Source organism: Canis lupus, chromosome 30 (assembly GCF_003254725.2).
Source record: "Canis lupus dingo isolate Sandy chromosome 30, ASM325472v2, whole genome shotgun sequence".
Taxonomy (NCBI): Eukaryota; Metazoa; Chordata; class Mammalia; order Carnivora; family Canidae; genus Canis; species Canis lupus.
This window is the reverse complement of record NC_064272.1, coordinates 23,312,749-23,333,823: the sequence shown is the minus strand read 5'-3', so window position 1 is coordinate 23,333,823 and position 21,075 is coordinate 23,312,749. Positions and strand designations below refer to the sequence as shown.

The window sequence follows — 21,075 nt, the reverse complement described above, 5'->3', positions numbered from 1 at the left end:
ATAAGCAATGTGATCTTTTAAAATGAGTCCCATCTTCTACATATAGTAAGTGGGTAAATTGCACTGTAAGTAATTGTATTTTTATATCATTGGATGGAGAATATTTCCATTTTAATTTTGTCAGCGCTGAAGTCATTCTCGTGCCAGTATGTTATAAAATGTGCTTACAGAGAAGGACGTGAGATTATAAACATATGTTATTGCTTATTTAATTTGTTAAACTTGTAACACCTTTAATATTTCTCAAGTTGAAATACTCTTCTCATTTCAGTGTGTTCATTTGGATCTTTTTTGTTGTTGCTACAGATTTAAGCAGTTTAGGAATATGTCATTCAAATAGTAACATTTATAATCTAGAACTGCTCGATATGTCTATTTTTATTAAATGGACCAGATACTTCACTATTAATGGGTAATGGTTGTTAACATAAATATTTACCAAAAACCCAGCCCTAAAGTTGTTAAAGTGTGAGCTTCCCTAGAGGAGATCTTGCTTATTTGATGGTAATAAATAAACTCGCTGTGCACTGTGGATATTCCATTTCTCAGCAGGGGTCTTGGCAGCGGTGAAGAACGTTTTATATTCTCATCAGTTGCATAAAAGCCCAAGTCCCTGCTCCTCTTTATGGATTCAGATTACTGGTGTAGACTCCAGAAAAATCCCCACGCATTCTGATCATTAATATGACAGAAGCCGGTTTGACAAGCAGAACATTTCTTTATCATCAGTTGAAGAAATGTTGCATTTATGTATGATTTGGATAGTGGTTCCTGTAGACACACAGGCACAAGAACATGTTGATATGTATTCATTGTGGTTTTTACTGGAAGCTAAACTAAACTGGCAGTACTAAAAACCTGTTTATTTGGGAAATCAGAGTTGACCAGGTATGCATCATTATTCACATTCATTCATACTCTCTCTCTTCCTTTTTTCCTTCTGCTCCAGAAATTATGCAGTAGATCACTGGAAAGTTCTCTCCATTTCTTTTCCTACAGACCATGGAATCCCTAAATGGCGGCAAACCCTTCCTGCAAGCTTTTTACGTGGATTTGCAGGGGGTCATCAAAACCCTTCGATATTATGCTGGCTGGGCTGATAAAATTCACGGGATGACCATTCCTGTAGGTACGTGAAATCTCAGTACACTGAAAGGGTAACCTGAGGCTCCACCAGAAACACACTTTCACCATCAAACACAAACAAGTCACAGAACGCAGAGAGGAGCACACTCACGGCAGCTTGAACTGAAGATCTGAACAGACTACGTCCCTAACTCTGACAGCATCTTTAATTCTGTACATGGACGGTCCACACCTAAGTGCAGGGGAAGCCACTTCCATCAGCACAGCAGTCAGCTAAGGCCCAGGTGGAGTTGTCAGCTGCTGAGTGCTCAGTACTCTGCTTTGTGAGGTGCTGGGGGTGTGGAGAGGTGTCGGATGTGGGGAAATCAGGGCAGATTCCAAGAACATTAAGACTTGGTCCTTTGCCTCCTGAAACATGAGATCTACATGTTTGGAAGAAAGTACTCTAAAATGTTAACAGTTGTCTCTTAGTGGTGAGATTGTGGATGATTTATGTCTCTTTCTCTGTATTTTCTCTGTATTTTCTACAATGAGCATGACTATCACAGTCGGTAAAAACAACAACCATCCTTTCTTTTAAGATCCAAGTTAGGAGATAGAACCAACAACACAAACGCATATCTCTGTGGGAAAGTGACAATCAGGTGCTGAGCCATGTGGCTTGGCCGGTCAGTGCCATAGTCCTATAAAGGGGAGGGAAAGTTTCCAAGCCAGGTTTGCCGGTGGACAGGTCCTGATCACATGCTAACCATAGCTAACACCTGATTGAGGGCTTTCACAGCAACCCCAAAGGGCAGGCAGCATTATTAGCATCCTCGCTGACAAAGGGAGAAACTGAGGCCTAGTGAAGTTAAGCTGTGTTCCGAATTCGCCAGCAAGCAACTTGTAGAGCCGAAATCCTGACATTAGAGTCCGGTGAATCACTTCACTAGCTGATCCATTTTAGATCCTGGGAGGAAGAAAGAACACAAGAGGAAATGAGCAACTGAAGGAGATACGAAGGTGAACAGACATAAGGAAAGGAAATAATGTTCATTGAGTGGCTCCTGGTGGCGGCTAAGTGCTGAGCCAGGTACTCTTACCTGTGATCTCCGGAAAACAGCCTGCTTTCTGTGGGTATGCTAGGAGGAGTAGAAAGTAGGGCTGGGCACTTTGGGGTGCCTCATGAGGGCCTTCCTAGGCCAAGTGTTGGTTTATCGGGAAAGGGAGTGGCTGGCTGGTAGTGCAGATGCCTTGGAGCGGTGCTACTCAGACTTTGATGCATGTATGTATTGCCTGGGGGCAGTTTCTGATGGAATAGGTCTGGGTGGGGGCTGAGATTCTGCATTCCTAATCAGCTGCCAGATGATGCCTCTGCAGGTGGTTCTCTGTCTTGAGCAGCGAGTAAAGGATAGAGACCAGCACCAGCCAAGTGGCTGTTGTGGTGCTTCATTCAGGCATGGGGCAAGAAGTCACAGTGAGAGTGGAGAAGGCACAGAGGTGAGACTTGAAAGGTCTGTTTTCAAATGACCTCCACAGGGGCACCTGGTTAGCTCAGTGGTTGAGCGTTTGCCTTCAGCTCAGGTCGTGATCCCGGGGTCCTGGGATCAAGTCCCGTATCAGGCTCCCCTCTTCCTCTGCCTGTGTCTCTGCCTCTCTCTTTCTGTGGCTCTCATGACTAAATAAATAAAATAATAAATAAATAAATAATAAATAAATAAATAAATAAACCTGATGAATGATGGCCGCACATAGAATGTAAGTCTTTAGAAAATGGGTTTGCAGTTATAGGTACTCTTCCTTGCCATCCAGAGGTTTTACTTGTTCAGCAGACTCAGGATGGAGAGGTTTGCTCCTACGAAACATCGGACTCTTTGTGCAGTCCTGGCTCTGAGGATATTCCAGAACACCTGTTCTCTAGCAATACCAGCAGGACTTATGAATGGCCTAGGTGGAGCAAGGTTATTATGTGGTATGAGCAAACCTATTGGAGGACTTGAGAATTAAAAGCTTTGTTAAAAACAGAATATGTGTCAGCCTTCTTAGGTTGGCATCTCCTATTTCAGTGTAGAAAGGTAAATTAACAAGACCAAGGCCCTGGTTCCCCCCGCACCCCCACCCCCACCAGCACCATTTCACTATTAAATACATAGTGGGCATTTAAATATATTTTCCAATGATTTACAAGCATCTTAAGAAATAAGGTGAAACAGAAGGCTGAACACACAAATCTTTATTTGGCCTAACAATATCTTAGTGTTCTTTTGCTTTCTTAGGAGAGAAGACCCTAATTAGATAAAGATTTACTGGAGTCTCTGATGTTTGATGCTTGATTTTACTTTATCTGAAAAGAGGCCTCACTGTTTTCATCTGCTGCTCTTTGGAGGTCCTGAGGACATTGAGTAGGAGTTAGAAACACAGGGCTTAGAAAAGGCTGTCACAGTAGTCTCTCTTACCTTTCTTTACTCAAGAACTGGTGTTCTGTCTTTGGAGGGAAAAGTGAGGAATTCTCTTAAATCCTAAATCATTTTTAGTTTCCCTAGTTTTTCTTAAAGTTCATTTAGGGAGCCACCAGGTGAGGGACCCTCGGGAGAGTCAGGAGGTTGGGCGGTGATCCTAGGACGCTGGGGACTTGAGATGCAAGAGCCCTCCTGGGGTACCTCACGCAGATGAGGGAAGGATGGAGGCTCTTGGGAACTTGGCAGCTTTCCTCTCTGTTCTGGGTTTAGGTACATTTGCACTTGCCCATAGGCTACTGAGAATTCAGCTCATAGGCCCCTCTGGGGCTAGTGCAGTGCTTAGGGAACCTAGCTGGACTGAACTGGGGTGAGGCGGTGTAGGGGAAGATCAGAGAAAGGGGGGGGTCATTATTATTCACTTATTTATTCTCACATGTGTTCAGTCAATCCGTTTGTGTTTGTCATTGTAAATCCATAATTTAACATCAGCTTCATTTTGTCCCTCATTCTTGACTTTTCCAACTGAACTCTGGAATATAAGAAGGTTATTTATTAGTCTTTAACCATGCGGCCTTTATTGTGTTACATACATTTCTTTGTGAAATACCCTAATTTTACATTTGGAATTATAAAGGAATAATGTAGTTTATATTTGCATAGTAGTTGATCTTGTAAAATGTTCTTACAGCCACAGGACCTCTGTGATTCTGTGGGTGATCCTGTGAAGCAGGTTGGGTTTTTAAAAGTATTGTGGGCAGCCCGGGTGGCTCAGCAATTTAGTGCTGCCTTCAGCCCAGGTTGAGATCCTGGAGGCCTGGGATCGAGTCCCATGTCAGGCTCCCTGCATGGAGCCTGCTTCTTCCTCTGCCTTGTGTTTCTGCCTCTCTCTTTCTCTGTGTGTCTCTCATGAATAAATAAATAAAATCTTTAAAAAAAAAAGTATTGTACCCATTTTACAGATAAGAAAATGAGACAGCAAGGGTTTAGTGTCTTGAACAAGATTACGTGGCTAGTAGGTGGCAGGCCTGAGAGTCTCGTTCTGCCTGAACCGTTATAGACCTTCTTACGGGGGGATTGGTTCAGCAGGATGGGAAGATGAAGAGGCCAGTCACCCTGGTGAACTCTCTAACACTGCAGATTTTTAGATTAATACACTTTTGATTCTTGTTATTCCATGGTAGTTATATTCTGTAAAGTTGGCTTGGACACTAATCAGCAAATACCGAACCGTTGCTTCTAGAGGAAATGCGGGAATGAAGGATATCCTATGGTTCGCCCAGCTTAGTATCTGTGGCAGTAAAGGGTAAGAACCAAGAAGAGTAAGAAGAATCGAATCATTGTCTCCTTCACTCCTTCCCAGTTAGGGAGGCAGGAGAGCTGTCATATCTTGGGAAGAACTTTTCCTTCATCTCCTCTCACAGGCATCATCTTTAGTCTCTGTCATTCACTCTTTCCTCCATGCATTCATTCATTCGACAGTTTTGTTTTGTTGTGTTTTCTTTGCTTGTTTGTTTTTGAGCATCTGCTGTGTTTCATGTCCTGTGAAACTCTCCTTGCACTGGAGATACAAAGGTGAGTAAGTGAGATGCTTAACGAGTAGTAAAACAAGTAAGTAGATAAGCAATTGAGGTACGGTGTGGCACATCCACGTATGGAAGCATGAAGTTCAATGGGGCTCCATAGGAGAGGCGTCTCACCCAGTATTAAGGCTTCCTGGAGAAGACAGTGGGATGAACAAGGTAACGTCTAAGAGGGCAGTTAAGTGAAGATGGAAGTAGGGCCATCATGGGTGGTGGTAGTAGCCTGTGCAGAGTATGGAGGGAGGACAGTGCAGTGTGGTAGTGGGCATGACGGTATAGCCAGGTGGAGAGGATAGTGAGGTTCTGGGGCCTGGTAAACCACGCTACAGCAATGGTGAATCACTGAATTATTTTAAATAGACAAATGCCTTGATCAAAATTGCATTGTACAGAGAGCACTTTACTTAGAGCAAGGACCTGCTTTTTTACCCTCCCCCCTGAAGGGTACCTTACCTTTAGAGTATTTGAGAACACGAGAAACAGGTTATGGCAAGAGCACTTTGAACCTTCCACTGGACAGCTGTTTGTCCCTCCAAATTGAAAGCTTCTCCCATCCATCCCCATTGCCTCTCACACAAGGCCCATAGTGGAAGAACATCACGGAGTCATGCAGCATCAGTGTGATTCACAAGGGTCTCGATGTTGTTCACTTGTCAACACTGGTTTTTATTTCCTGCCATGGTATTCAGTGGAGCTATTCTTTCTGACCATAAATCTTAAGCTTGATCCTTTTACTATGGCTCCTCCTAATTATGCTGATAAATAATAATCATTACTATGATTTATTGATCACTTCGTGCCCACTATATTATCTCTCATCTCATAGCAGTCCTGCAGGGGGAATACTATTGTACCCATTTTGATTATTTTTAACCTATATCAAAATCCTCTGCTGCTTCTCATGCCCACAGACTCCTTATAATGGAGAAAGAATCCAAGCTTGTTTTCCGTTTACCGAAGGAGAAATGCAGGTTAATCTATTTGCATGACTTAAGATTTTTTTCTGTAACACGTGTTGATTTTATTGATTTTGTGATATGTAAGCAGGGAAATGTCCATGCTTTAAGCTGAATTCTGAGACAAAGATGGCCTTGTGATACATTAGCAGAGGCTAAAAAATCTACCCAGACCATATGTGATTATTTATCTACTATACCCTCTTTCCGTTTAACCTTTTAAACTACAGTATGGGCTGAAAATGTGCAGACATTGACTCAGATCATAAGGTATTGCCTTCAGCAGCTCAATCTAGTTTAGTGCTGTTGACAGAGAATGTGTATGGTCAGGTATTTTGTTCACTCGGGCTGAGATTAAGGAGCTTTTTACTCTGCCCACCCAAAGAGAAGAAGCTGACGTCGTCAGTGGGACCTGAATTGCTAGTGACAGGAAGTTGTGAAGTCTGGCCCACATGTAACTTCTTTGAGAAGTGAAGGTTAAGAAAGACCTGAGGCCAGTCTACTCATTTTTCGGACAAAGAAACTGAGGTCAAGAAGTCACTTTTTTTCACAACCACTTAACGGAGTGGTGGTGAAACTAAGATATCTTCATGACTCAGGAGTACGTAATTTAACTTCTGAGAAGCTACTGTCAGACTCCTGGGAAGAATAGTGGTAACACCACTATATGCTAACACCAAGTCTCAGTGTTTCCATAGGCATTTATAGGGTTTATCATTATAGCTGTAAATGTTTAGTGAGGTCTGTGCAGTGTCAAAATACATAGATATTTGCTAGGGGACATAATGGGAGAGCTCAGTGGAATTGGTCTAATTGTTCAATACTGGGGTCATCAAAAGAGTTATTTACTCCTTGAAACACAGGTTAGAGAGTCCATTCACTGAATTGTGTTTAACAGATTTTTATGCTATTAAATAAACTCACTTTTAGTGAGTATATAAAATTTGCTGCAGTTCTTGAAATACTCTTAGTATTATAATCGGAAGCTATTTCTTGAGGTCTGTATTAGATAAATTTCTCCTCAATTTCTGGCACATTTCACATTTTACTGATTTTATTGACATATTGTCTAAATATACTCTAGTTCATAGAGAGTGTGCCAGTGGCAGATATTCCTATGAGAATAAAAATTCTGTAAAATAATTATTTCAAGCAACAATAAAATTTGCCTTAGCAAGGATAACTCTGCAGGAATAATTCAAATAATTCAGTTCTGATTAACTAAATAATTTCTGTCTCTCCTATATAATTTGACAAGTTCCCATCAAAGAACATAGAACAATGGCTTACCATTTCCCAAATACAGGCGAGGTTTACTCTATTACTCAAGGCTTTTCTCAATATAATTCTAGAAATGGCTCAATCTACACATAGTCAATAAAATTTGATCCATAGGTCAACCAGATTCTTGGTATAATAAAATACTTAATTGTAAGATTTTAATATTCTTCAGGAATTGTAAAAATTCAAATATAAAAACATCTCAGAGAAGTTGTCTCTGGATGTATCTTAAACTCCTTTCAAGAGCAGTATCCATTACTCTGTATTTTTTGCTTTTTCAAGTGAAAGAAATAGGAGGCTGAGAGATAAAATTCCTACATGTATGATTTTGTATTTCTAGTTTGGTATCTCATCTCTTCTGTAGTTTTCCCCACCATAGTTATGTTCTAACTTGTTGGCTCAGAATTTGGCATCCAGAACATTCTTCTGGTATTCTCATCAAATACAGTCTTTCTTGCAGAGTCTGAGCTCTCCCTGTAATACTTATTTAGTAAGAAGACCTAAAATCATCATAACCTTAAAACAGAGTATCTGAGTTTGGGTGGAGATTTTTCTTTTCTTTTCCTTTTTTTTTTTTTTTCCCCAGAGAAGTGTGCAGAGGGAAAGAGAGGAGCTTAAGCAGGCTCCGCACCCAGCACAGAGCCCAACACATGGCTGATCTCACAACCCCAAGATCATGATCTGAGCTGAAATCAAGAGTCAGCCACTTAACTGACTAAGACACTCAGGCGCCCTGAGATTGTTTTCTACATGGAGCTGAAGCACTTCTATATAGCACAAAGCTAGAGAAATGAAGGGAATACCCTTTAAGTCATCTTGCCATATTTAGAGAACATTATTAACAACTATGGGAAGATGGGCTGTAAGTTTCTCTTAGAGAAGAGTACTCATTATGTAGCATCTTAGGTATATGAGAAAGAGTTGACTCTGCTTCCATGAAGAGGAGAGAGGCACTCAGTCCTGCGCTGCCCCATCTGAGGGGAGGAGGTGTTACTCTGCAGTGTTCCCTTTGTTTCTTAGATAGTGGAGTTTATGTGAGTTCTCTGCGTCCACAATAACAAATGCTCAAAAAATCATCTTCAGTCATCACAAAAAGGTTATCATTTTTCCCTTATTTGCACAGCTAGACATCATGCTGTCATTATGTGCTTTGTGATATCCACCTAAATCCAACCTCTCTTCACAGAAGAGTCTTTAATATATTTCTAAGGGGAATGAACTTGAAATCTGATGACCTAGTTTCAAGTCCAGGAGCCACAGTAACCAAGTTAAATCACTTTAGACTTAACCTCTCTGTGCCATTTTTTCTCTACTTACAAAATACTCATAATAACTATTGCCCTATATTTTTTTCATACAGTTGAGTATGAAATGAGATAAGAATGTGAAAATAGTTTGTAAAGCTCTATAGAAGTACACATTTTTGTTCTTGTTTTAGTATTTTTAAAATATTAAGATTGATGAGATTCTCCTACACTTCAGCTCACTTCAGGCAAATTAGTAGAGTTATCAGAGAGGCAAACAGTAAATAAACAGACATGAAGTCAGCAGCTGTGGGTCATCATGATACCCATGGACCCTCTTTGCTCTTTTGGTTCCTATGAACCTCACTACTTGGAGTGGGGTCTGTTGATCAGAAGCACCATAATTGGCTGGGAGCTTGTAGAAATGCAGACTCTCAGGTCCTACCCCAGACTTACTAATTCAAAATCTGCATTTTAACAAGCTCTCCAGGTGCTTCATATACACATTTAAATGTGAGAAGTACAGTAGCATACCACATGGCACTGGAGCATGCAAGATTATTCTACACAGTAAAGTAGTGAACACCTTTCATTTTAATTATTAGGTTTGAAGAAAATATTGCTAGTTCACAAAACCTCTTGTTTCATAGATTTTTTCAAGGTGAGGCTAATTTACATATTTCTAAAAGATTATTTAACAAATTATTAAGTAACAGTAAGTGATACACTTGGATGAGATAAAAATTATGAAGGTGTCTCTTGAGTGATTGGCCTTTGGTAACAGTAGCGTACAAGCTTGGTGGGATACAGGGCAGTCCAAGTAGCTTGAAGGACCTCTGTGGTGTAGTTGGCCCTAGCCAAGGGTATGTGTAGAAGGCATAGCTCTCATGTTTGCCAGGCATCTCTAGACAGTCTCAGGGTGTCCAGAATCATCTTCCAATAACCAGATTATTCAAGCTCAGGGCCCTTTATCTCTTTTACCCAGATTCTTTGGGGAAGAGTTCAAGCACCCAAAATGTCCTTGATATCTTTATTTCCTACTTAGAGGAGCTGTAGGGATAGAAGACTCTTCAGTCCATTCTTTGTGCCAACTGTTAGCTGAGCGTCAGATCTATGGACAGTTCATCCAAGGAAGTGTTCATTCCCCATAGTTCAGTTTCTCTTGAGACACAACTATGGAGTCAGGTTCAATTCCTTACAAGGTCAGCTTTGTCAGATTTCACCTACATTTGTTTTCTCTTTCATTTCTTCAGCAACTTTCAAAATGATGCAAGTGATACAACTAAATTATTCAGCTCTTAGAATATACAGGGGTTGGAGGGGGACATGCTTCACCTGAACTGCTTCAGTTCCCACGTGTGCTGCCACAGGGAATGCCTGTGGTGTTCTTCAGTTCAGATTCCCATCTTTTTCTCAGCCCATTTGCTCCCCTTCTTGCCATTATACTCTGGTTCTGTCGTCTGTGATTATCCATCCGGAGCCGGCGCCCTAGCCAAGTTACAGTTTAGTTGGGAAGAATTTCCATGTAAATGAAACCATCTAGCCTCTTGATCAGGATTATTGTTCCTTTTGAAAAATCTTCCAAGAATAGCCTGATATCACATTTATATCTCACACACATACAGAAAAGTGAAGCAGTAAAAGATACTGATATTAAAATTAAAAAAAAATTCTCCAGAGATTGTAAATTGAAAAAGCGTAGTGACTTATAAAGAACAAAGCTAAGATAGTTGATTTGATTTTTTAAAAATATTTTAATTATTCATGAGAGACACAGAGAGAGAGGCAGAGACATAGAGAGAGAAGCAGGCTCCCTGTAAGGATCCCAATGTGGGACTCGATCCCAGGACCCCAGGATCATGTCCTGAGCTGAAGGCAGAAACTCAACCACTGAGCCACCCAGGCATCCCTTGATTTGATTTTTAAAGTATTACTCAGACTTCTTATTGTAATTCTATGGACAGTTTCCACATTTGGGTTTTTTGTTTAAATGGAGATATGGGCTAAAATAATTCCCACCCAACAGTTGTTCCCTAATTTCTTCCATTTAAAGCAATGCCATAAAACAAAATATGCACAAATTAGGAAAAAACCTCATACATACATATTACAAAGACCTGATTTCCTTAATATATATACGTAGAGTTCCTCAAATGACTAGAAATTTGAATAACCCTATAGAAAAAAGACAAAAGATATAAATCTGAAGAAAATAATTGCAAATGGCCAGCAAACATGAGAAGATACTCATGCCATGTATCTCTCATGAAACTCAAATCAAAACAAGGTGTCATTTTCCACCTGTCACGTTTAATGAAATTAAAATGTTTGAAAAGCCCCAGTGTTGGGACGCCTGGGTGGCTCAGTGGTTGAGCATCTGCCTTTGGCTCAGGTTGTGATCCCAGGGTCCTTGGATCGAGTCCCACACCAGACTCCCCACAGGAAGATTGCTTCTCCCTCTGCCTATGTCTCTGCTTCTCTCTCTCTGTGTCTCTCATGAATAAATAAAATCTTTAAAAAAGAAAAGAAAAGCCCCAGTGTCAAAGGATAGGAAAAAATACTTTGTTGTTGGAATTATAAATTGTGTAACTTTTCTGAAGGATAATTTGGCAGTAGTTATCAAAATGTGAAATGCACGTACATATACACTTTGACCATGAAATTCCCCAGATATGCAAAGATAATGTAAAATGATCATGTTTAAAACATTATTTATAATAGCCTAAACTGAAAGCAATCTCTGTCCCTCAGGACAGTTTATAGTAGTACAAGTATTTATTGAGCCAGTAGAATAGCATTCAGCAATTTAAAAAATGTGTAAGCCATATATGAAAAAAAGGTGAGAAAAAATATAGAAGACTGTGAATAATACGATCACATTTATATTTTTTTAAAGCCTGAGGGAGAAATAAAAGTATGCTACATATACTTGTATGTGAAGGGGAAAATAAAGGTTCTTTGAAAAGATGCACCGCAACAGATATTCTGAATTCTGTGAATTCTGGGAAGAATTCCAGGAGAGAGAGAGAGAGAGAGAGAGAGACCTTTCATTATTTTAAAATGCCTAGTATTGAATTTAATTAAAACAGTTCCGTGTGATAAATAGGAGTGGTTTAGTCGTGTTGAGAGACAAGGATAAACAATCACTTCCTTTCTCTTCCCCCAACCGACACACTCCTCCTGTCCCTACTTCATCCTCATCTTGAATATTAATGTTCTTCAGGAGAATTAACTGACGGTCTTCACTTTCCCTGCAGGACAGCTTTTGAGACAGAAAACAAATATGAGTGAAGTGGCCAAAGGGTTGGAGGTTGAGGGAAAAACAAACACTTTGTCCAGTACTGACATTGAAGTGTCTTATGCTAAATTCAGCTAAGATGTGATATATATATATATATATATATATATATATATATATATATCCATCGTGTGTATGAATGAAATATTATCCAGCCATCAAAAAGAATAAAATCTTGCCATGTGCAACTATGTGGATGGAGCTAGAGTATATTATGCTAAGTGAAATAAGAAATAATATACTAGAGTATATTATGCTCAGAGAAAGACAAATACCATATGATCTCACTCAAATGTCGAATTTGAGAAAGAAAACATGAACCTATGGGAAGGAGGAAAAGAAAGAAGAGAGGGAAACAAGCCATAAGTGACTCTTAATGACAGAGAACAAACTCAGGGTTGATGGAGGAAGGTAGGTGGGGAATGAGTATTGAAGAGGACACTTGTGGGGATGAGCGCTGGGTGTTGTATGGAAGTGATGAATCATTGAATTCTACTCCAGAAACCAGAATTGCACTATATGTTCACTAACAAAATTTAAATAAATGAAAAAATAATAGTGTTTGACACAGAATCTATTAGGCATCATTGATGGCTGTACAAGTTGATACAACATCTAGGGAGGTCAAGTCAAAAGATTTATTACTGTTTAATATGAACATATGCTTGCTTTCAGCAATTCCACCTCAAGGAATTGATCAAACACATGTGTACATGTACATAAAGATGAAATAGTTCATTGCAGCAGTGTTCATACTAGCAAAAGACTGGAAATAATCTAAATATTCATTAACAATAGACTGTTTCAATAAATAATACATATATAAACAAATTTAAAAATAAAATAATTCACATAAACATAATGGCATTTTCCTAAAGAAAAATTTGGTTTGGATTTCCTGGGTAATTATTCCAATTGCTCCTCTAGTGAAAGTAAGGTTATTAAATCGTCCTCATTTCCATGACTAATTTGAGGGTGGAGTCTTTGGGTTTTTGAAAGAATCTTTTTTGAGATAGACTTTTGCCTTCTTGAAAAAGGCCTGGACATATCTGTGTTCCCCCCCCAGTGCCCAGAAAGTGTGTTCTGATGCCTGGATTCAATTATTTAAAAAATCTTTCTTTTACTACTCACCTTTTCTAGTTGACTCCCATTTAAAATTTACCCAGTAGCATTTTACTTAGATTTTTTTTTATTACTTCAGAAAGTTATTTAAAATGTTGAGGTACCTTTTATTTATTTTTTAAAATTTTTTGAGGTACCTTTTAAATAACTGTTTCACCTTTAGGTATCCTTTTAATACTTGACATAAAATTTAGTATTTACCATGTTCTGGTTCCCTGCCCCTCTACTCCCATCACCTGTCCCCTGCCCCCACGTCCCTGGAAGACTGCTTCTAGGGTCATCAACTTGTCCTTCATTTCACCTTTGAGGCACCTTCATCAGTAGTCTGGGTGTCCAGAAGCCATAGCTGGAAACACCCTGTGCCACGTGATAAGCTCTTCTACGACTTTCCTTCACGGTTGAGTAGGATGTTTTCTCAACTTTATTTATGATTTTTTTCATCACCACCCAAATTCTCCCTCTACATATTTTTCTTCTAACCCAACTTCTCTGGTAGTGACCATGCTCCTTTCTTTCAGATGGAGATTATTTTACCTTTACCAGACATGAACCCATTGGAGTGTGTGGACAGATCATTCCGGTGAGTGAATCTCCTCACGCCTCCTATTTATTTTCATTTGAACCAATTCTCTTAAAGACACATAAAACATGGACCTCAGCGAGGTATGCTTTCCATTACTGGGGGGAAAAACTGAGCTCATGTTGTTGACATATCTTTAACAGCCTCCCCGCAAATGCTTATTTGAACAGGTTAATAGGTTTTCGGCTCCGTTACCAGGAGTTGAGTTCTCAAGCCGTGGAATTCTCATGATTAAAATAAGCAAAGCAAAGCCCAGTGTATTAATAACCTGCCCTTGGTTATGGATGTTCATTCTGCTTATGGAAAATTAATGCTTTGTTATATTTGCTTGTTTATTTTTTAGGACTATGACTCACCATCTTTCCAGGCATATTGTTTTATATGGTCTTTTAATCCCATTCTTTCCCACTGTTTCTTTTCACAAGAATCTAGATAGAAGACTCTACAGAAGACACAGCAGTACAATTAACGTCACGGTCATAATTGAAACCATGCCGGGCTGTTGTATGTCTTGTAAAGGGAAATAGATGTAGTGCTTAGTGTTTGGATTGGAACATTAAACATTGTCTTTTTTTTCCCCTCTCTCTCATACACAGCCTTGGCACTGTATAAAACATCATCGAATCTTCCAACAGTACTAGCTAATCATTCTGGCAAGGATTTCAGGGGAGGCTCAAATTAAACGCTTACAGTAGAGACAAGAAGTCTTCTCTTTCCAAAATATAGAAGAAAGTAATCTTTGGCTTGGGGGAGGGGGGGCAAAGATTTTTGAGAGGTTTTAGTATTTTTTTTTAAGAGTTCCACAAGCTGCAGGTTTTCTGTGGATTTGATTAGAGAATGAAACAGAAAATGAGAGGTTGGTTTAAGGTCTGCGGCTCCTAAACCACCCAGGGAAATCCCACGTGGATCAGGACATGGGTGAGGTCTGTCACCTTAATTGCGGGCACTCAAACCTGCTCTTCTCGCCCTTCTCCAGGCTCTCGGAGCTTCAGCTTTCTCTGACAGGACAAGAGCCGCTTGTCAGCCAGCTCCAGCTCAATTACCGCACTCCAAGATTTATATACTGTAGATGGAATTAAAACATCACTGTGGACTCCCAAGTTTATAAACAACTAAGGGGAAAAGAAATTGGGTGTTTGGTGAAGGCAAGACACTTGTATATTTTTGCAAGCTTGCCAGGGCCAGTGAGAATCTTTCAAGGGTGGCAGCTGAGATGCTTCAGGCAGAAACACATTGTGGTCAAGGGCTGAAGCCAGGGGACCAGGATTTCTGTTTTCTTTCTTAATGAAATTATCAATGACACCTGATAGTACTGAGGTTCATCCCTGTGCTTATGACAATACAAGCTTAATATCCTTCTTAAAAAAGCAGTTTAAACTGTTTGAGGTCTCCAATTCAGATACTGGCATGTAGTTCTCCGCCTCCCATTAGTTTCTTTTGCAAGGGAAAGAAGACAAATGAGCAGTTTTGCATACTCACCAGTCAATAGGGCTTCTTTTCTGTCCTTGCATGCTTTGTGACAATACCTGTATCTAAAGAAAAGGCACCACCTTGAAGTGCACGTTGACTTAACAGCCAGTTTTCTTTTCTAGCTCTTCCGCACCCAGTCTGAAATTCCTGATATAAAATCACAAATGCAAGAAAAAAGCTTTCATACACAAGAACTTACGGGAACCAAAGTCTCATTTTAAAAAACCTATAAAACGATAACAGTGAAAAACCAAACAAAAACAAAGAAAAAACAAAGACTCCCTTTTCACCATGAGATTTCCTTTGGTGGGTCGTTGGGCTATAGTAATTTGCTGAACAGAGAGAAAAGGAGAGATTTTCAAGGTCACTCCTATTCTCTTCTTAATGAAGTCATTAAAATACCCAAACATCTATACTTTGTGGTGGGACAAGATTTATGTTGAGGACCAGTCTGAGAAATCCGAGCAGTCACAGCTTGAAAACGCAGTCGTAGAGGAATATTTTTTCATTTATCAACCTTGAGTTTTTTTTCCTTTCAGTGGAACTTCCCCCTGCTGATGTTTGCTTGGAAAATTGCTCCCGCTCTTTGCTGTGGCAATACAGTAGTTATTAAACCAGCAGAACAAACACCACTCAGCGCGCTCTACATGGGAGCCCTCATCAAAGAGGTAAGAGAAGCTGACTTTAGGAGTGGCTCCCACTCCCCTCGTAGTTGGGGCCTCTACTGGAGCATATCCGATTTAATGTGCTTCCTCAGCTCTCACAGGCCACATTTCCTCCGATTCTGTTTTGTTAGGCTGGCTTTCCGCCGGGAGTCATCAATATTTTGCCAGGATACGGGCCAACGGCTGGGGCAGCCATAGCTTCTCACATTGGCATCGACAAGATTGCGTTCACAGGGTCAACTGAGGTAGGTAGCTGAGAAGCCATGGGTTGAGGGACAGTCCTGCAAATGAGAGGGTTTGAAAGAAGACGTTATGTGTTACCTATAGGCGGGACACCAAAAGGGCAGGGAGTGTCCAAGCCCTCAAAGGGTGGTGGGGGTACTTGCTGGAAGACCTGAGAGTGGCAAAGTAAAGCTGTGCATTGACCTTCCGATGGTGCGGCTCTTGGGGCCTTTTTCGTGATGCCATCTGTGTAAAACCTGTCCCAGAAAACTCAAAAACACCCTGTTATATTTCAAAGGAAAAGAACACTTCTCAGAGGCAAAAAGAAGCACACAAACAAAATCTATCCCAGAAGCTGAGACTCTAAACACTTTTCTGAGTCAAGGACATTAATGGCAGAAGCAGGTTAAGAAACTGGAAGTCCAAACGAATCTCCAGTAGAGATTAAAATGGAAACACAGTGCTCTTTCTCTTCACTATTTCACCAAACCTGTAGATGCAGTTGGCATCTATGCCCCTGAGCCGTAAGGGATGGTGAAGAGCACAGGAGTCAGCAAACATTTCCAGTAAAAGGCCGGATAGCAACTATTAGAGACCTTGCAGGTAATGTGGTTTCTGTTGGGACTACTCACTCTGCCCTCGTAAAGCTTGAAGCAGCAGTCATAGGTGATGGCCAAGCTGAGCATGACCTCAGGCCCAGAAAGCTGTATTTATAGATACTGAAATTTGAATATCATATAATTTTTACACATCCCAAAATAATAATCTTCTTTTGATTCTTCCCCGCCTGCCCCCAGCCATTTAAAAAACACAAAAACTGTTTTTAGTTTGCAGACCATACTAAAAGAGGCAGTAGGCTAAATTCGGCTCGAGGGCCATAGTTTGTGCTTAGAAAGATTTATTACAAAATGTTACTCTAAATGTCTTGGTTCAGGTAACAGAGATGATAAGAAAGAAGGTCTGATTGATTGTTTCAAGTAGAACTTCACAGATGACATCCCCATTCAACAAAAGATGCGTGCAGATCTGGAACAGTGCTGCCTAACAGAAATACAATGACAGTAACATTTGTAATTTAAAATTTGCTATTGGCCCCATGAAAAAAGTTTAAAACAAGTGAAATTAATTATAACAAAATATTTTATTTAATCCAATATTTCCAAAGTATTATCATTTCCACTTATGATCAATATAAAAAGTCACTGTCACAGTATTTTGCATTCTGTTTCTGGCATGTATTTTACATTTACAGCACATCTCAATGCACACTAGCCCCTTTGTGGGTGCTCTGAGCCACATGTGGCTAGTGACTACCACACTGAACAGCACAGGCATAGGGGCTTGACTCTATCAGCGGATGCATTGAATGATACTTGGTTAAATTGACTCATGTTAAAAATTTTCCTGAGAGATTGGTTAATAAACCTGTTAATTTATAGTTAGAGATTCTTGAGTTTTAGGTTTATAAAGAGTTAACCTTGTTTCCAAACCTCATATTCTAGTTGTACTTGTTACAGTAATTTGCAGTTTTAATGAAATATATAAACCAAAATTGTGGACGTGAAAGGAAATTAGAGTTCCTATTTAAGCTAAGTCCGGTGCTTTGAAAAGATTTGCTAAGGGCTAGATGCCTTAAAAACTGCAATCAACTAGGAGTGGGCAAGACAATTATAAAAAGTTGGGGGAAAATATAAAGCTAGATAGAATGTGCACCTGGCTTGCTTTGCAAATATTTTTAAGTCTTCGATCCACTTTAAAGAAACTGAAACCAGAAATCCTAAACAGTATTTTAGGGGTATATATAGTTTCATCAGAAAGGAAAGGTAAACCCATAATTAAAGAAAAGTCCTTGGTTCCATATCCAAAGACTAGAGAATGAATGTACATATTTTTTAAATTAAAATGAAATATCTAAAGACCTTTCCCTGCTTTAACCTTTTTAAAAATTAACCAGTCATGGGGCATCTGGGTGGTTCAGCCGGTGAAGCATCCGAATCTTGATTGTGGCTAAGATCATGATCTCAGGGTGGTGAGATCGAGCCCCATGTCTGGCTCCATGCTGGACATGGAGTCTGCGTAAGATTTTCTCTCTCCCTCTCTTTCTGCTCCTTCTTGCATTTGCATGCTTGCATGCTCACGCAGACGTACTCTCTCTCTCTCAAAAATTAATTAACTAATTAATTAATTAACCAGTCAGTGGTCCAGATTGAGTCAGTTTAGGGCTTTCTACTGTATAATATTTCTTTAATAATATGAGATCGTAATATATAAAATGAGGTATAGCAGCTTATATGCAGTAGTTACAGATCTCCTTCATTCATTTTAAGAGCTGAGTGGCATACTCTTGCGTCAGTGTATCATCATAGTTCAATTAATCCTTACTAATATACACTTCAGGGTTTTAGGAGGCTTTTTTTCACTTTTTTTCGCTATCACACAGATCCCTGAAATGAAAATCTTTGGAGATCTAAGATAAATTTTTTTTCATACATATTAGACATTCTGCTAGATACAGTTTAGAAATGGAATTGTGAAATAAAAGAATGTTTATGTTTTAATTTGCTTATAACCAAGAATGCATTAGAGTGATGGTTTCATTTATAAAATCTCATTATGTATTAAGTATGCTAATTCTGTGTTCCTTGTAGGATTTGCAAATACTCTCAGTTCTTTGCTTTTTAACTTTTCAAAAATAGAATTATTTGCCATGCACAAGTTTTAAATTTGTGTGTAGTCTTTTCTTTTATTCTTTTCATGGCTTCTGGGTTTCCTGTCATCCTTAAAGAAATCCTTTTAAGATGATACAGATGGTACTTAACATTTTCTTTCAGTATCTTTATAGTTTTGTTTTGTTTAATTCTTTAATCTGGTTGGAGTTTATTTGCTTGTGTAATGAAAGGTGAGACCTAAATTTATTTTTTATTTTTATAAGTTTTCATTTAAATTCCAGTTAACATACACTGTAATACTTCAAATTGCACAATGTAGTGATACAACACTTCCATACCATACCCAGTCCTCATCACAAGTGCATTCCTTAATCCCCATCACCTATCACCTATTCCACCCATCCCACCCCTACCCCTACCCCTACCCCCACCCCCACCCCAGTAACCATCAGTGTGTCATCTACAGTTAAGAGTTTGTTTCTTGGTTTGCCTCTCTCTCTCTTTCTCTGTCTCTTTTCCCTTTGCTCATTTGTTCTGTTTCTTAAATTCCACACATGAGTGAAATCATATGGTATTTGTCTTTGACTGACTTATTTCACTTAGCATTATACTCTCTAGATCTATCCACATCATTATAAATGGCAAGATTTCATTCTTTTATGGCTGAGTAATATTCCATTGTATATATACACCACATCTTTATCCATTCATCAATTGATGGATGTTAGGGCTGTTTCCATAGTTTGACTATTGTAGATAATGCTACTATAAACATCGGGGTGCATGTTTCCCTTCAAATCAGTATTTTTTTATTCTTTGGGTAAATACCTAGTAGTGAAAATCCTGGGTTGTAGGGTAGTTCTATTTTTAACCTTTTGAGGAACCTTCATACTGTTTTTCAGAGTGGCTGCACCAGTTTGCTTCCTCAACAGTGCAGAAATGTTCCCCTTTCTCTGCATCCTTCCCAACACCTGTTGTTTCCTGCGTTGTTGATTTTAGCCATTTAGACAGGTGTGAAGTGATATCTCGTTGTAGTTTGATTTGTACTTCCCTGCTGATCAGTGATTTTGACTAAGTTTATTTTTTATAACTGAGTATCAGTTACTCCAACACCATTTATTAAACAACCTATCCTTTTGCAGCTAATTTGAATACAACAGTAACATTATATGATAAATTTCTACATATACATGTTTCTGTTTTAGGACTCAAAATTTTATTTGTCTGTTCTTTCACTAGTACCAGATTGCTTTAATTACTAGGTTTTAAAAGATGTTGCAATAGGGGCTCCTGGGTGGTTCAGTTGGTTAAGTGTCCAACTCTTGATTTTGGCTCAGGTCATGACCTCAGGGTCTTAGGATCCGGCCCCACCTTCAACTCTCTTTCCCCCTGCCCCCCCAAATAAATCTTAAAAAAATATGTTGCCGTATAGCAGACAAGATACCCTCTTGTTTTTTCAAAACCTCTTAGCTATTCTTGCCCATTCTTTCAGATAAAATTTCAAATTGAATTTCTTTGCCTTCTCCCTAAAAACTCTCATTGGAATGTTGACTGGTGTTACCTATCTACTAAATTGAGGTTGCATGCTTTCTGTACAAGACTTACTTCTCTTCTAGGAGCACCATGCAAATCTTTTCATTTTACATGTCAGTCATGTAGATTGTTAAAGTCACAATATCATGTATTGGCAAGTAACATCGATGGATGACCCAATCTTTCAGGCTAGATAAGAAGTGGCATAGAGAGGGGCACCTCGGTGGCTCAGTTGGTTAAGCATCTGCCTTTGGCTCAGGTCATGATCCCAGGTTCCTGGGATCGAGCTCCCTGCTTCTCTCTCTTCCCCCCTCTCCTCCCCTCCTCTTTCTCATGTTCTCTCTCTCAAATAAATAAATGAAATCTTAAAAACAAAAAAGTAGCATAGTGAATCAGTAAGACCATAAGTACTTGTTTCCGGGATGCTTGGGTTCAAATCTCTGTCTTGCCATCTCTTGTCTTTAAGATTTTTTTCCAACTTTTTAAAAGACTTCATTGAAGTATAAAGCACATACAATAAAATGCCTAACACCAGATGTACACAAAATTATTCATATAATCATTGCCCAAATAAAGATACAGAACATTTCCATACCCTAAAAAGATGTTTCATGCCTCTTTATGGGTAGTATCCTTGGCCCCAGGCAACCACTGATCCTTTTTGTATTTTTGCCCATTCTAGAATTTTATATAAATGGAGTAATGCAATACGTACTCTCCTGTGTTTTTTTTTTATTGTCGTTTAATATTAAAGAATTACTGATGTGGTTGGATGTAAATCTCCCATCCTGGTTTTTGTTTTCTACTTGTCCCATCTGTTTTTTTGTTCCTCTTTTCCTCCTTTTTCTACCTTCTTTTGGGTGAAGTGAGTACTCCATTTTATCTTCTATTTTGGATTATTAGGTTTACTTCTTTCTAAAGTGTTTGCTTT

The 21,075-nt window shown here is 39.3% G+C and overlaps 1 protein-coding gene across 1 annotated transcript in view; it reads left to right on the top strand.

Moving 5' to 3' along the window:
- ALDH1A2 (aldehyde dehydrogenase 1 family member A2) overlaps positions 1-21,075 on the top strand; it is a 96,143-nt gene that overhangs the window by 42,554 nt on the left and 32,514 nt on the right. The window contains exons 4-7 of the mRNA XM_025472665.3: positions 1,000-1,129; positions 13,524-13,585; positions 15,595-15,723; positions 15,852-15,965. Coding sequence (XP_025328450.1) covers positions 1,000-1,129; positions 13,524-13,585; positions 15,595-15,723; positions 15,852-15,965 — 435 coding nt within the window. The remainder of the gene's footprint in view (positions 1-999; positions 1,130-13,523; positions 13,586-15,594; positions 15,724-15,851; positions 15,966-21,075) is intronic.